At 34.3% G+C, this 16762-nt stretch overlaps 1 protein-coding gene across 9 annotated transcripts in view; it reads right to left on the bottom strand.

Annotated features, from left to right (window-relative positions):
• The window catches only part of PHF14 (PHD finger protein 14), a 233057-nt gene that overhangs the window by 163312 nt on the left and 52983 nt on the right, over nt 1–16762 (bottom strand). For all 9 annotated transcript variants that reach the window (XR_007401929.1, XR_007401930.1, XR_007401931.1 and 6 more), the window contains exons 8-11: nt 4321–4467; nt 3405–3675; nt 2990–3096; nt 540–635 (exon numbers count right to left, since the gene is read on the bottom strand). Coding sequence is in view for 4 of the 9 variants with exons in the window: in XM_049093413.1 (XP_048949370.1) it covers nt 540–635; nt 2990–3096; nt 3405–3675; nt 4321–4467 (621 nt within the window). In the remaining 5 variants the exon portion in view is untranslated. The remainder of the gene's footprint in view (nt 1–539; nt 636–2989; nt 3097–3404; nt 3676–4320; nt 4468–16762) is intronic.

The raw sequence follows: 16762 nt of genomic DNA, 5'->3' as shown, positions 1-16762 counted from the left end.
GTTCAAGTAGTAATTTCTTCATTACTACAATGACATCTACTGAAGGTGAGAAACTACACTTTAACATTAAAGTTTCAAAACCCATTATCTCTTACATAGCTCAAAACCAAATCAACACAAAAACGAATCTCTCTAGTTTGCCTTTTAAATTTTACATCTGGAAAAAAAGAACGAAATGTAATGCAAGAACAGGATAGGAAAAAAAAAAATCTAACTGCTAAATTAGAGATAAGAAAAATTTGGTAGGATTAACTCATGCTTCAAATCTTAAGTTCACCACAAATGACAGGTCAATCAGTTAGAGCCAATGAAAAAATTTTGCAAATAAGCTGTTGACACAACCAAATTAAGCTACAGGTTCTCAGCAGGCACTTCCAATGCTCTAGATGTATTTCAGGCATTTATCATTACCCCAGAGGATTAGTTGGCTCTGATTAATCAGACAAAATTTTTTAGTTAGAAAAGTTGTATCAGAAATCTGGTCTTTGAAAATAATAAAGAAAATAAGCATAGGAAATAGCAATTGGAAAGAAACTAACCTGCCCTGTGATTCTGCCTAGTAAGGCCCATATTCCTTGCCCTTCACTTCGAAGTTTTCCATTCAGGTTTTGTAGTTCTTCTAAAGATTCACATAGCTACAATGTAAATAATCCAAATTAGTAAACCATTAAAATATAAAGTAAAACATGGGAAAATTTAAATAATTTATCAATAAGTATCCAAGAGTATTTGTATTGATAGTCCATATTTTTAATATATTTAAGTCACAATACCTGAGATAAGGCTATCCAATTTTTAATAAGTGGCTTCAATAAGATTTAAGCATTTTGTTTTATGTTAGCATTTTTCCTGATAATATCTATATTTATCATTCCATTATAAGTTTTCTACATAATTTCATACACATTCTGCTAATTAATCCTTGAGTCTATCAAGATGCATTTCCACTATTTTACCAATGAGAAAATTAAGGATCATAGATGGTCTGTGAACTTAGCAAAGATCATACAATGAGCAAGAAGAATCCCCAGGTCTTCTGAAATATAATCCCAGTACTGTTTTTCTTTCACTACAGTGTGGCTGATATTGGAAATATATCTCTTATTAATTTTTTATCATTTAAAACATTCTCTAATAATAAGTCAATGTCAGTTTTATATGCTTGTGCTACTTACTGCCCAGAATTTTAGCCACCTTTGCTTTTATAGGGTATTTCTTTTGATCTCCCTCATCATTACAAATGAAGAGATAGAATGGAAATTTAAATTGGGACTTCATCAAGATAAGAAGCTTCTGCACAGCAAAAGAAACAGTCAACAAAACTAAAAGACAACCTACAGAATGGGAGAAGATATTTGCAAATGACCTATCAGTAAAGGGCTAGTATCCAAGATCTATAAAGAACTGATTAAACTCAACAGCAAAGAAACAAACAATCCAATCATGAAATGGGCAAAAGACATGAACAGAAATCTCTCAGAGGAAGACCTACACATGGCCAACAAGCATATGAGAAAATGCTCCGCATCACTTGCCATCAGGGAAATACAAATCAAAACTACAGTGCGATACCACCTCACACCAGTGAGAATGGGGAAAATTAACAAGACAGGAAACAACAAATGTTGGAGAGGATGTGGAGAAAGGGAACCCTCTTGCACTGTTGGTGGGAATGGGAACTGGCACAGCCACTCTGGAAAACAGTGTGGAGGTTCCTCAAAGAATTAAAAATAGAGCTGCCCTATGACCCAGCAATTGCACTGCTGGGGATTTACCACAAAGATACAGATGCAGTGAAACACCAGGACACCTGCACCCCGATGTTTCTAGCAGCAATGTCCACAATAGCCAAATTGTGGAAGAGCCTCGGTGTCCAACGAAAGATGAATGGATAAAGAAGATGTGGTCTATGTATACAATGGAATATTACTCAGCCATCAGAAACGACAAATACCCACCATTTGCTTCGACGTGGGTGGAACTGGAGGATATTATGCTGAGTGAAGTAAGTCAATCAGAGAAGGACAAACATTATATGGTCTCATTCATTTGGGGAATATAAAAAATAGTGAAAGGGAATAAAGGGGAAAGGAGAGAAAATGAGTGGGAAATATCAGAGAGGGAGACAGAAGATGAGAGACTTCTAACTCTGGGAAACGAACAAGGGGTGGTGGAAAGGGAGGTGGTTGGGGGGTTGAGGTGACTGGGTGACGGGCACTGAGGGGAGCACTTGATGGGATGAGCACCGGGTGTTATGCTATATGTTGGCAAATTAAACTCCAATAAAAAGAAATTTAAAATAAATAAATAAATAGGGAGGTATTTTTCTTAAATCAAAAGTTACATTACAAAACAATTCAAGATAAAAACAGTCATTTAAAGGAAGTTTCTAAGTTTTGTATAAATTTAGAAAGAGAAGTTCTATGATACACTAGTTAGGAACAAGGAACGGTTGGCCTCAAACCCCAATTCGATGACTTGAGTCTGGGCAAACAACTTCACACCTTTTGGATTATATTAGTTTTCTCCTCTAAAAATGGGAGCAATAATTATAGCTCATATCATAAAAACGAAGTGAGAGGCGCCTGGTGGGTTCAGTCAGTTAAGCATTGCCTTTAGCTCAGGTCATAATCCTGGAGTCCTGGGATCAAGTCCCACATTAGGCTCTCTGCTCAACAGGGAGTCTGCTTCTCCCTCTGTGCCTCACCCTGCTTATGCTCTTACCTCTCAAATAAATAAATTAAATATTTTTTTAAAAAAATTTTAAATAAAACTGAAGTGAAAACTATGAGTTAATATATGTAACATATTCAAAACTATCTGGCATATAAGAAACACTTAGTGTACTGCTGATATTGAAGACAAGAGCAGGAATTGTAGAGAAGAGTCTAAAAACTCCTTAAGAATTTCAAAATGAGACAGAAATAGAAATTCTCTAAAATCACAAATGACATCATCAATAGAGCATTATTTTGATTACCCAACTTACCTTATTATATTCCACATGGAGTTTTTCCTGTTCATTCTCTAATTTATCCTTTATATTCTTTTGTTCGGCCATATTTTCCTGAATTTGAATCATGCGCATATTTCTCTCTATTTAAATTAAATATCCAATTTTACTTTAGTAGAAAATAAAAGCTGATATACAAAACACACAAAAGAAGCTAGCCATAAAGATGATGACATGGATAATCTTACATTGTTTACAGTACTTTTAACCCTATTCACAAATACATAAAATCAGCATTTTATAACAACACACAACTTACTAGGAAAATAAACATGCTAATTTTACTTAACATATGTAATAATAAATAAATTTCAAAAACTGACAGACTATCAAACATTTTCAATACCACTTTGCTCATTGACAATGTGCATACATTAGTGTCTATACTGACCAAAGTAATAATTCACAAAATCAGCAGTGAGAGCAGGTTGCTTATGCTTTCTCCTTCCATCCACACTAGAACTAGTATCTGAATTGTCCACTGGAAAGATATCTGTACTGATCCCCATTAGCTCTGCTTTCCGCATCAGTTTACGAATGGCTGAAGCACTGCTAGTGAGTGGTCTGGGCAATTTTTCCCTTGGAACCCAGGCCTGGGGTCTGGTAGATCGAGCTAGTTCTGCTTTGGCACGATACTGCTGAAGCCGGGCATTGATCCTTGCCTATAAAAGAAATGCATACAAATTTTTAAAATATTAAAATCTAACATATTCCTTATGATTTCTACTTGCACGCTTAGAGAAAGAAAAGATAACCAGAATTTCCTATATCAAGGCAAATTATATCTATCCACAGTAATTAAGATATACTGTATTATTCTTGGGTTACAATAAAGTAGGTCTACCCCTACTAACTCTTCTATGTCCTAATCTATGATCAGAGTTGTCAGAAACTAATTTGATTAAACTGAAGTTTCTCTTCTCAGTAACTGTTAAGTCTCTATGAATTCACTTAATTTACATAGAAATACATTCTAAAAGATGGACAAACTGATCAGATCCTTTACATAAATATTGAAACAGACTGAAAAAATATGGTCAACCCACTGCACTGATAGAATAATTTCCTCTAAGCCACATTTTTCAATGTATTTGGAAATATGCTTCATAAAAGGCTGCTATGTTTACTAGATGAGGAGTACTCATCAGCTACAAAATACATTCACCATTTACCGTAATGACAATCTACTTCCTAGGTAACTAAGCAAATTTCATAATTATACTTCACATATCATTGGCATGCACACATGAAATCTGAAATCCATAACCTTGAAAGAAAAAACACAAATTTGGGCATAAATTCCATACCTGTGCTTCTGGTGACAGTTGCTTCTCCCTCTCTTGCAAAGACATTTTACAATAGGACTGTAGAGCCAAGTAGTTTTTTCTCTTCCACTTTCTGTCTAACCTATCTGCATGCTGCTTACAATAAGCAAAAAATGGATCTGCTATATCCTATACCAAAAAACAGAAGGAGGGGAGTGAACATTTTTACTCCAACAAGTAATAAACAACCTAAGAGAAAATATTTCCTTTTTGAAGAATCTCCTACAGTGTGGATTATTTCTAAAATAAATTACAAAAGTAATTTTTACCCATAATGATAAAATTTGCTGCTTTGAAACTTATCTTGTATATCAACTTCAAATTAACACTTTTTTCCTTAAATTTAAAGGGCCTTATAGATTTAAAAATACTGAAATCAAATCCTACATATTGTATTAGGTAACTTGTGCACCTAAAAAAAAATAGTAATCACCATTTAAAACAAAAAGATTTTAATACTCTTGGATTGAAGCCATCATTAAATATTATGCATACACAGATTAATAATATAAGACAATATACCCAGAAAACACAGGACTAGCAACCACAGATAAGTGGAACATTGTTAACTGGTTAGCAATGCAGGGACATATTCAACCCAAGATAAAAATGGATTAAGAAAGCCAGACCTGTCAATTGAACACATTAGGTATCACCTTTAATACACTTCAAATGGAAAACACAGCTCTCTCACAGCCATCTCTCAAAATACTAACCTAATGGGTACATTTTTTATTCATAAAAAGTAGGGAGAAAGAAAAGAAGAGAAAAAGAAAAGAAAGAGAAATGAAAAAGAGAAAAGAGAAAGAAAGAAAAAAAGAGAAAATTTACTCTATCAAAACCAAAAATAATTTGTAAATAAATATTTAACCAAAACATGTAATCTACATTCATTCTTTAGATCTGCTCTAAGGTGGGGTGGCGTGGGTGGCCCAGTGGTTGAGTATCTGTCTTTGGCTCGGGTTGTGATCCCGAAATTCTGGGATCAAGTTCCACATCGTGCTCCCTGCAAGGAAACTGCTTCTCCTTCTGCCTCTGTCTCTGCCTTTCTCTGTGTGTTTCTCATTAATAAACAAATAAAATCTTTAAAAAATTAAAAAATTAAAAAATTTTAAAAAATAAAAATTAAAAAAAAATCTGTCCTAAGGAAGAGAAATAAAGATAAGCTCTCTGTACAGTTTTTATATAAGTTATGTTAAGGTGGGGTCTTACAACCCAAAGAGAGATGATGACCCTAAAAAAGAAGCAAATTAGAAAGAAAAGAAAGGGAAATATAACAATAACAGCAACAGCAACAATATAAATGTAAGGTATCCGTAACATAAAAAAATACATTATTCAATTCTGTAGTGTGATATCCACAGATGTCACAATACAGTACTGTGAATAACATTATAGAATTTGGAAATATAAAAGCCTAAACATAGATCTTGGGCCAGCTCCAAAATTTACTGGTTTTGCAGCTTTGAACAAGTTGCTACGCATCTCTGAGTCTCTTAACTCATTTGTAAAATGGATTTAATAATAATTACTTCATATAATTTTACTTTTTTTTCTTTTTTTTTCTTTTAATTACTTCATATAATTTTAAAAGTAAAGTAACAAAAATGTAGGTAGGAGATTGTATTAACACACATATACATACACACAGTCACTTTCTCATGACATGTTCTAAATCTTGGTGACAGAAGATGATAAACAAAAATAAAGATTAGGGACGCCTGGTAGCTCAGCAGTTGAGTGTCTGCCTTCAGCTCAGGGCGTGATCCTGGGCTTCCGGGATCAAGTCCCACATTAGGATCCTTGCATGGAGCCTGCTTCTCCCTCTGCCTATGTCTCTGCCTCTCTCTGTGTCTCTCATGAAAAAATAAATAAAAATTTTTTAAAAAAAAGAAAATCAATATTATATTGAAACTTAGACAAAATGCCCAAATCTAGAGAAATGTTTTATTGTTTTACTAGGTAAGGTTGAAACTGAATTATCAGATATAGGATTCATGCTTGCATAGGTGAGTTAGGCATTAGGAACAAGATTCTGAATTAGGAAAAAGACCAGTCATCTCAGGTCTGAAAGATATCTGAAAAGGAACAAGTAACCTAGGTAATTTTTTAAATTAATTTGGGATTAGAGGACAATAAGCCTAATTATAAAGCTAGAATGACCAAGGGATTAATATTGCTCAGTAATGAACAGATATACTGAGCAAATCTTAACTATGACAGAAAACACTGTCTTCCAGTATCTATTCTCCCCATCCTCCCCTTAGAAGAACCCTCTGAGTTTTTACTGGGTAATAGCAACACCTTCCTAGATATCTCTGCTCCAGCTTCCTTGAACTTAGATATGGCCATGTGGTAAATTCTGGACAATGAAATGGATAAAAATTCCAGACTATGCCCTTGAAAGGAAGCTGCATATCTTCTCTCTCCTCCTTCCAATGGATGGAATTCAGTCAAAATAAACTATCTCTGACATGTAAGAAAGTGCAAAAGACTAAGGGAAGCTGAGATAACAAGTAAAATCCTTAGAACCAAAACTCCTCTGAATATCAAATCAGTCTAGAATCTTATGTTAGAGCTGATTCAACTTCTTCCTTGTTTAAACCACTAAATTATTTGGTTTCCTTAAACCAGCTGAAATAGTGTCCTAATTAATATATTAGTTAACTTGGAATATCCTTTTAAACTCCTTAGAGAAACTGAGCTTTCAAGATCCATTCCCAATGGAAAAGGGACAGGTAAAAACATTCATCTGAAAGTCTACTATGTGCCAGGCATTTACATTCTATCTCATTTATTCTATATCACTACCACTTGAGATGAGTTCTATCATTTTAATATCAATTTTATGGATAGAAAACTGAAAATGAGAGAGATACATTACTGACCCAATATCTGTGGCTAATGAGTAAGATCTCACTTTTTTAACCACTACCTGACCAATGAGATTCACTTAAGGAGGTCTCTAAGTAGAGATAAGTAAAGCCCAACTCTGAGAGATTCTGATTCAGGAAGTCTAAGGCAAAGGTTTTAAATGAGAATGCTTTGAGGGGCAGCCCTGGTGGCTCAGCGGTTTAGCGCCACTTTCAGCCTAGGGCCTGATCCTGGAGACTCAATCTGATCCTGGAGACCCGGAATCGAGTCCCACGTCGGGCTCCAGGCATGGAGTCTGCTTCTCCTTCTGCCTGTGTCTCTGCCTCTCTCTCTCTCTGTGTCTCTCATGAATAAATAAATAATATCTTTAAAAAATAAATAAATGAGAATGCTTTGAGAAACAGTACCAACAAACATAAATGAGTAAAAAGGCTTGAAAGATTCTGTAAAAATTTAAGACAAAAGTAAATGATGTGGGGGGGTGTGTAATAAAGATATGAGACCTGTAGGGCCTGTGGCAAATTGGAATGCCCCACCTATAAAGGCATTCCAAATTCAAGGTTTTATTTTTATAACAAATCTCCTATCAAACAAAATCTATCTACAGGTCAAAGTTAGTCTGTGGGCCTCTAAACTGCATAATTTAGTCTAAAATCTTAAAAACATTTTTTTCTTTTTTAAACAAAGCTCCCTAAGTGTAAAGACACTATACTTTTAAGAAAGTAAAGATGCTTAATTGGTGTCTTCATAATAACATTCAAATATGGGGACTCCTGGATGGCTCAGCAGTTGAGCATCTACCTTTGGCTCAGGGCGTGATCCCAGAGTCCTGGGATTGAGTCCCACCTCGGGCTTCCTGCATGAAGCCTGCTTCTCCCTCTGCCTGTGTCTCTGCCTGTGTGTGTGTGTGTGTGTGTGTGTGTGTGTGTGTGTGTCTCATGGATAAATAAATAGAATCTTTAAAGAATAAAAATAAACCTCAAATATGTATTGAAACTAGAAAAGTGTAAATACTACAATGAGTTAGGAGCTTATTTGTCTTATCAATTATAATACCACCAATGTTCGTGTCTACTACACCTCAACTACTTAGTTGCCATGACTATACCTAGATTCTACATTCTTCCCATAATTTAATGACTAAAACATATCATTCTCAGAGCATCATCTTTTATCTATCCTGGTCATTCCATCTGAGACTCAAGTTTTTAACACCATTTGGATCTGTAATGTACTGACTTTCTACCTCCTGACTTCTTACAGCCCATGCACATCAAATGACTGCCCTCTTTACCTGACTATTCCATTAATTACTCTTTTGCATGGAGTAACAACCTTCTTGCTTGTCCTCATCTAGTTTCACCTGATAAAACTTGATGCACAGGTAACTCCAACTCTCCCTCTATTTTGTAGTTGTACCTGAACAGCTGAACACGTTCTCAAATTAATTTATTCTCCATTTTCATAGATGACTATTAAATAACTTCATCTCTCCCTCAAATCTTCAATAGCTCCTCTCTATTCCTGCCTGGCAGATGCTGACCTTATTTGTTTCTTTTTTCACTGGATGGGGTTGGGAAGGGAGGAAAAAAGCAAAAAAAAAAAAAAAAAAAAAGGCAACTTCCATTTCCTCCCATCACTACATACATACATCAATCTGTCTGCATCCATATCCATATCCTCTGCCGAATCTCCTATTACTTAGGATAAATTGACTATTGTTCCTGTTTAAGGTAACCTCTTTCCTCCAGCAATTCACCTCTCTCCTACATTTCTTCTCTCTACTGATCACTCATTCCCTTCAGGATATTTCAGCATGCAACATAAAAAACACACCATAATTATCTTCTTTAAAAAGCTTTAAAAATCTTTCTTGGGCTCCCATATGCTGGTCAGCTTCTAAGCTCCTCTTTAAAGGAAAATAATAAAGACTTGTCTATATTAGCTATCTTTAATTCTATTCCACTCCCAAGTATTCATGACTACCAACCACTCCAATAGCTCCTATCCAGGGAATAAAACCTTCATTTTGCAAAATCCAGTGATCATTTCTCAACCTTAATCTTGCTCAGTGCTCACTTCTTCTTTCAAACATCGCTGGGATACTATTCTTAATTCTCCTTCACCTCACTATTACTCCTTGATCTCTCTGGTAGATTCCACTTTATGTTCTCAACCATGAATGCTAAAGTAGCCCTATGGCTATCATCAGACCTCTTCTCACCTCCATCAACTCTTACACCTTAGGTATTTTCATCTAGCCATTTTTCCATAAATACTATCTATACTCTGAGAGCTCCCAAATTTCTATCTTTAGCCTTGAATGCTTCCCTAAACGCCAGCCTCCTAGCCAACTACCTGCTTCCTGTCTCCACTAAGATGACGAATAGGCATCTTGAACTCAACATGTCCAAAACTATCCTTAATTTCCCCTTCTCCTACAACAAATCCACTCTTCCTACGTCTTCTCCATCTCACTACACTGCAACTCCATTCTACTAGGAACTCAGGTCAAAGAAAAGCTACCTGTGATCTCTCACTTTCTATAATACTCTACAAACAACACATCAGCAAATACGTACAAAACCTTGCATTTCTCACTACCTCTACCCTAAAACCTGTTACAATAGATTCCTAACTAGTCTCCCTGCTTTCACTTTCACCCTTGCCTCCCTATGGTCTCAATACAATTACTGGTGGTCCTTTTAGACATCAGTAGGTTCACATGTACTCTATGCAAAACTCTTATGGCTTTCCATCTCACAGTAAAATTCCCAAGTCCTTTCCGTGTTCTTCCAAGTCCAACATTATATTCTATGTCCCCTTCCTCTCTTCTTACCAATCCTAGTCCCTAACTCTGTACCAGCCATATCAGTCTCCTTCTTAATCCTCAAACCAAGCATGTTCCTATCTCAGTCTCTACATATTCTGCTCTTTCTGCCTATAATGCTCTCCTCTCAAATAAATATATGTTCCCTACTACCTTCCTTATTTATTTTCATAAAATGTCACCTATTATGGAGCTCTTCTTACCCTACCTCCCTTACTCTCTAAATACTTTGCCTTGCTTTGTATTTTATTACAATCCTTTCGTTTTTTTTTTTCTTTTTGCTCACTTCTCCACTTTCTGTACTCTCCCACGTGCCACTCAAATGTAAGCCACCTTAGAGAGCATATGGTTTATCTGTTTTGTTCACTGCCATCTCTATACAGTCTGTAACAATGCCTAATACAAATAGGTCAATATATCTGTTGAATAAATATATTGAGTAAATGACAACAGAACACATTAATTTACAATCCTTAAATAGCTAAAGATAAGATAGATAAGGTAAAAAGAAATAGGTGAATCCTGCTGAAGTTTCTAATTCTTCCAGGGAAATTTCTTCCTCTATTTACATCAGTTCTTATCCATAGTAGACACTTGTGACATCTTTTAATACCATCCTGTATGGTTGTTTAATATTTCACTGTGCTTACTGTTTATCCCCACCTAGCTGAATATTGTGCCTTAAAGCTTTTTTTTACGCTCCCTGACAGATTTCTCCACCCCAATAACTAGCTTAGTGCCTTGCACATATGCATAGGCCCTCAATTATGACTGACTTTACTGAGTGTTATGAAGTTATTTTGAATATAAATTTCACTGACAAGCAAAGTACAGGCCACTTCTAAACGGGTTTTAGAACACGAATTCAATAAGGACTATATATTCATATTCCACAACTGCTTGCTGAGTTTTATTTCTGTCAGCCCCCAATTGTTGTCTTACAGGCATTTTAAGATTAACCTATTTATCATACAATTGTGGTTTATTTCTTGAAGACTGTTGTACTCAAATCTGAAACTCCCAGAAAATGAAGACCAAAAAAGAAAAATAATAAATTTGAGCAAGAATTCTTTCTTATTCTAGTACTTGAAATTTCTTAAGATCTTATAAAGATGAAATCTTTAAATGCAAATTCAATACCCAAATGCCTGGTGTCTAGATACTAAAAGAGAAAAATAAATTTAATAATGTACATATTTTGTCCTTTGCATACTTCTGAACCATAAAGAAAACTATGTCTGGAGCTGTGTAGTATTTCTTGAATGCACCTGAATGTAACCAACTTAGCTTTGTTGGTATCTTTGCACTCAGGTTCTATCTAAGAACTTCAACTTGATCTCTTTTGTGAAGGTAAATTTCCCCCATTTGGCATGCATCACTTGTTTCTTTCCTCCTCTTATGACTTAAGTATTTTTTTAATTCTTAAAACCATTTCTATACATTTCATGTAGACTGACTGTCTAAAACCAAGATGAACTAAATCTAAATTTATAGTCTTTAGTATTTCTTATAAAATTTATTTTAAAATATATAGTTTCTTTTTACTCCTCATGAAACGTTATCTTTATATTTGCCTTTTATATATAAAAAAAATACCAACCTAGCTAATGGGAAAATAAGGCTTTTTCCAAGAAAATAAAATTATCCTTTGGCATCAGATTTTACAAAGGCACTAGGGATAAAGCTCTTTATGGCACAAAAATATAGATATGATTAAAGGATCATATTAAGACTTTAAAAGTATCAATTCTATTTTTCATTTTTTAACTGCATCCATTTAACCAAAAAATATATATATAAATTGTGTTAATTTATTCTGCAACTGAAGCTAATCTTATCCAATATCAGTTTTAGGAAAGTACTAATATTCTATTCAGTACATATGATCTATCTTCAATTATTATTATATTTTATATTTCTTAAACTTAGTTGGACCATTCCAAATTATTTCTTAAACTGTGGTTTATAGTACAGATACAAATACAATCTCATGGTAGGCATCCCAATTTAGGTACCAATACTAGTCTCACAAAATTAATTAAAAAAATAATGATATAACCCCTTTATCAATACCAGAATTGATGCATATTTATCTAACAGGTTACCACTTATATTCTTCAAAACAGGATTTAGAGTAGTTATCAAAATATGCAGAGTATAAGATAATTTTAATTAAGTTTTAATTATTAATTTTAAAAATTAAGTCAGGACTATGGTGGGGGAAGAGATGAGAGTGAAAAGTGCAATGAGGAAAAAAGATAGGAAAAGTAAAATGGGTAGGAAAAGTAAGTGAAGGAAGACATACAGACTATTCCTTAAAATTCTGTAAAAGATCACAGAACTATCTAGGAGCTGTGATGATAAAAGATAAAGCCAATATCATTCAGTCTATGGGATTTTTTTTTTCAATATAGACTGTTTTTCCTTTTCATGAATAACAAATACTAAAGCCATACTAATGTTCAGACTTTAATGCTCAGAGGTGATTCTTCTGACATTAAATGTACCTTAAATCAAAAATAACTTAATAACCTTGACTAAACAATGTTCTGATTTAACTCCCTAAAAAAACACAAAGTAAATGAGCCAACATTAACTCAACCCCCATGATGGGGTCAAAAGTCTGTGAGAATAAAGCCTAGGAAAGAAAGGATGACTGAGAAGCCAAATCCCACTCTAATGAGAGAATCTAGAAGAAGAGGGGGTAATACTACAAAAAGGCAAAGCCCGAATATGACACTTCCTGTCATATGAGAGAGTTACTACATTACTATTAGACCACTGCAGGTAAATTTTCTAATACTTCCTGCTGAAAGCCTAGGTAAGATGCAACATCTAGAACATGAACAGCCAAAACCTATCTTGAAGGCCCCATGCATATTGATACTAGACTCCTAATGTGGCTCTGAAATTTCCAGAAAATTAGAGTTAATACAACCAGTTACATAATTAATTATATCAATAAGATAAAAAGCAAACCAGTTAATAAGCAAACACAAAGCTAGAAGCATCATGTACTTTAATTTCAAACTGTATTACAAAGCTACAATAATTAAAACTAGTATAATATTGACATAATAAAACACATGGATCAATGGAACAGAATAAAGAGCCCAGAAATAAATCCATGCACATATGGTCAATTAATATATAACAAAGGGGCCAAAAATATACAATGGGAAAGAATAGTCTATTCAGTAAATGATGTGAAAACTGGATAGCCACATGCAAAGGAATGAAACTTGAAATCTTATATAATGGATTAAAGACTTGAACATAAGGCCTGAAACCATAAAACTCCTAGAAATAAAACAGAGGCAAAAAAATGCTTGACAAAGGTTTCAACATTGGTTTTTTTAAAATCTGACATGAAAAGCAAAAGCAACAAAAGCAAAATAAATAGTGGAACTACATCATACTAAGATTCTGCACAACAAAAGAAACCATGAGCAAAATGAAAAGGAATCTACTGGGTGGGAAAAGATATCTGTAAATCATATATCTGATAAGGGGCTAATATCCAAAATACATAAAGAGCTCAAACAAATCAATAGGAAAAAACAAAATTCAAACAATCTGATTTTAAAATAGGCAGAATATATTAATAGATACTTTTCCAAAGAAGATATACAGATGGCCAACCAGCATATGAAAGACATAGTAGCATCATTAAGAAAATGCAAATCAAAACCACAATGAGATATTACCTCACACCTGTTGGAATGGCTACTATCGCAAGGATAAGAAATAAGTGCTGGTGAGGATGTGGAGAAAAGGAAACCCGTGTACACTATTGGTAGGAAGGTAAATTGGTACAGCCATTAGAGAAAACAGTGTGGAGGTTTCTCAAAAATTTCAAATTTCAAATTTCAAAGTAGAACCACCATACAACCCAGTAATTCCACTTCTGGATATTTACACAAAGCAAATGAAAACACTAACTCAAAAAGATATATACGCCCTTATGTTCATCGCAGCATTATTTACAATAAACAAGATATGAGAACCTAAGTGTCCATCAATGGGTGAATGGTTAAAGAAACTGTGATATATATTATATAATGGAATATTATTCAACCATAAAAAGTAAAATATTGCCATTTGTGACAACATAGACTCAAGAACATCACGATAAGTTAAACAAGTCAAATAGAGAAAGACAAATAGGACATAATCACTCTTATATGTAGAATCTTAAAACAAACAAACCCAAAACACACAGAGAAAAAACAAAAAACTCACAGAGAAAACAGACCACTGATTGTAAGAGGAAGAGGGAGAAGGATGAGAGAAATGGGTAAAGGGGGTCAAAAGATAAAATCACAACAAAAAACCCAAATAAGTTAATATGCAAACTCACAGTTATACCTAGTATTAAGAACTAAGGGAAAAAAACTCTATGTACCAAAAACTTGGCTCATCAATATTCCCAGGTTAATACAAAAGAAAAATATCAGTAAGGCAAAATGTAACAATAAAAAATAAAACAGCATCAAAATGTAAAAAGTTATATCAGCAAAGGAATAATTCTAAGAACCTAAATAATTCTGTCCAGGTATGTAAGTGTCTAATAATAGAGCTTAAATAGAATTTTTAAAGGAATTGATACTCTGCATATACTCCAAATAAATCATACTTCTTAAAGTTAAACTTCAAATAAAGGTTAAATAAGTTTATAGGCTTAGAAAATTACCAAAGTGAAAGTAATCTATTTTCTAACATATGCTTTAATAGTTCACTGAGCTGGGATGGCAGGAAACACCATCTAACGCAAACCAAAGAGATAAGGAGACACAATAAACAGTTATTCCAATACCATCAAAAAAGGATGCCAAAAAAAAAAAAAAAAAAAAAAGGATGCCAAAGGTATACCCTCAGATATAGAGGGTATACCTTTAGATAAATGGGAAATCAAAACAAGGATACATAGGAAGGAAAACAAATATGGAAAATACTACAACACAAAATGATTTGAAAACTAATTTTACTCTAGAATTATTTTTTTTAGCGAGGTTTACTGAGTGATAGCAAAGTGATAGTACAAAGCTTATTATTTTTAATAAAATCTTACCCCAAAAACACAGTAATGCTAAAAAGCAGATCAAACAAAAGTTGACTGATAGAAGGGACCCTCTCTCAACTTGTATTCTAACCACTGAAGACAGTGAAAAATAAGAGAGAACAAAAAAATCCCTCTCATTATAACTCCATGTTCTAATAAAGGTGAGACACAATAAACAAGATAGATAAGAATCACATATATTAAACAGTGGTTAGGTATTAAAAAGAGGGGGAAAATAGCAGGAAGGGGATTAGAAAGTGTCATGGAGGGAAAGTGCTACAACATTAGACAGGGTGACCAGGATGTCTACAGTGAGATGCAGACATAGAGTGAAGATCTAAAAAAATGTGAGGGGATGAGCCATGAGAACATATAAGAGGGAAGGGCAGCCCACACAAGGAAAAATAGGAGCTTACCTAACACATTCATTTCAGGAGCAGAGAAAAGACCAGGGAGATTGAAAGAGGGGAAATGATGAGGTCAGAAAGGGAATGTGAACCCAGATCACAGAGAGATTTATAATCATTTTAAAAACAACAACAACAACAACAAACAACTGGCCCCTACTGTGAACCAGAAGGGAAGCCACTGAAGGGGTTTTGAGCAGATGAGTGACCAGATCTGACTTAGAACTTACTAGGACAATATTAGCTGCTCCTGATAAGATCCTCTACTCTCTAGAAAAGGACTGGCAAACTATGACTTGAGAGCCAAATTTGGGCCCATTTTGTTTTGGAAATAGTTTTATGTGAACACAGCCATAGTTATTCATTTATAATTTCTTCTAAGACAGTTTTCACAATCAATGGCAAAGTTAAATAGTTGTGACACAAGCCACAGGCCCAAAAAGCCGAAAATATTTACTATCTGGCTCTTCAAAGAAAAAAAATTGTCATCCTCTATCCTTAAAAGGCAAAGAAAAACAAGGGAAGAGTTAGGATGTTATTATATTAATTCAGGTGACAAAGGATTACCAGGACTAGGATAGCAGTGATGGATTTATTAAGAAGTGGATATATTCTAAATATATTCTGAAGACACACCTTAACAGATTTACTGATAGATTAAAAGTACAATGTGAAATAGTCATCTGAGTAACTGTCATAAAGTGAACACTAAATATTTTTTTAAATAAAAATATAAATTACCAAATGCCTAACCGCCACATAAAGGTATTACTGAAGATCTCACATAAAATGTCTAATTTTAAGCAATGTAACTTCTTGATGAATTCATGAAAAATTATTTGATCTACCAAGAGCTCATTCCTACCAATCCTGATCCTCCCAGCAATATTAAGGCATCAGTTCAATAACTACAGATCTAATTTGTGCCCTTGAAATTTAATCCATGAATGATTTTAGTCCATTAAGTCAAAGGTTACAGGAAAAAAATTATCAATAAAATCTATAATCTTGACATTCCAAGCAAGGAGGTCTCAAACTTTTCTGTGCAACAAAATCACTTGGGTTCCTTTTCAAATGCAGATGTATTCAGTAGGTCTGTATGGTGCCTGAGGTTTCCTATCTCTAGCAAGCTCTGGAGTGATGCACATGCAGAGACCACTGTTTGAAAATGAACGCTGAAACCACTCTATTAAATTGTTCTCGAGGGAGGGGCAAGATGGCGAAAGAGTAGGGTCCCCAAGTCACCTGTCC

This window comes from Canis lupus, chromosome 14, assembly GCF_003254725.2.
Source record: "Canis lupus dingo isolate Sandy chromosome 14, ASM325472v2, whole genome shotgun sequence".
Lineage (NCBI taxonomy): Eukaryota > Metazoa > Chordata > Mammalia > Carnivora > Canidae > Canis > Canis lupus.
The sequence above is the reverse complement of the archived record's forward strand: the minus strand, read 5'-3'. Positions and strand labels throughout refer to the sequence as shown.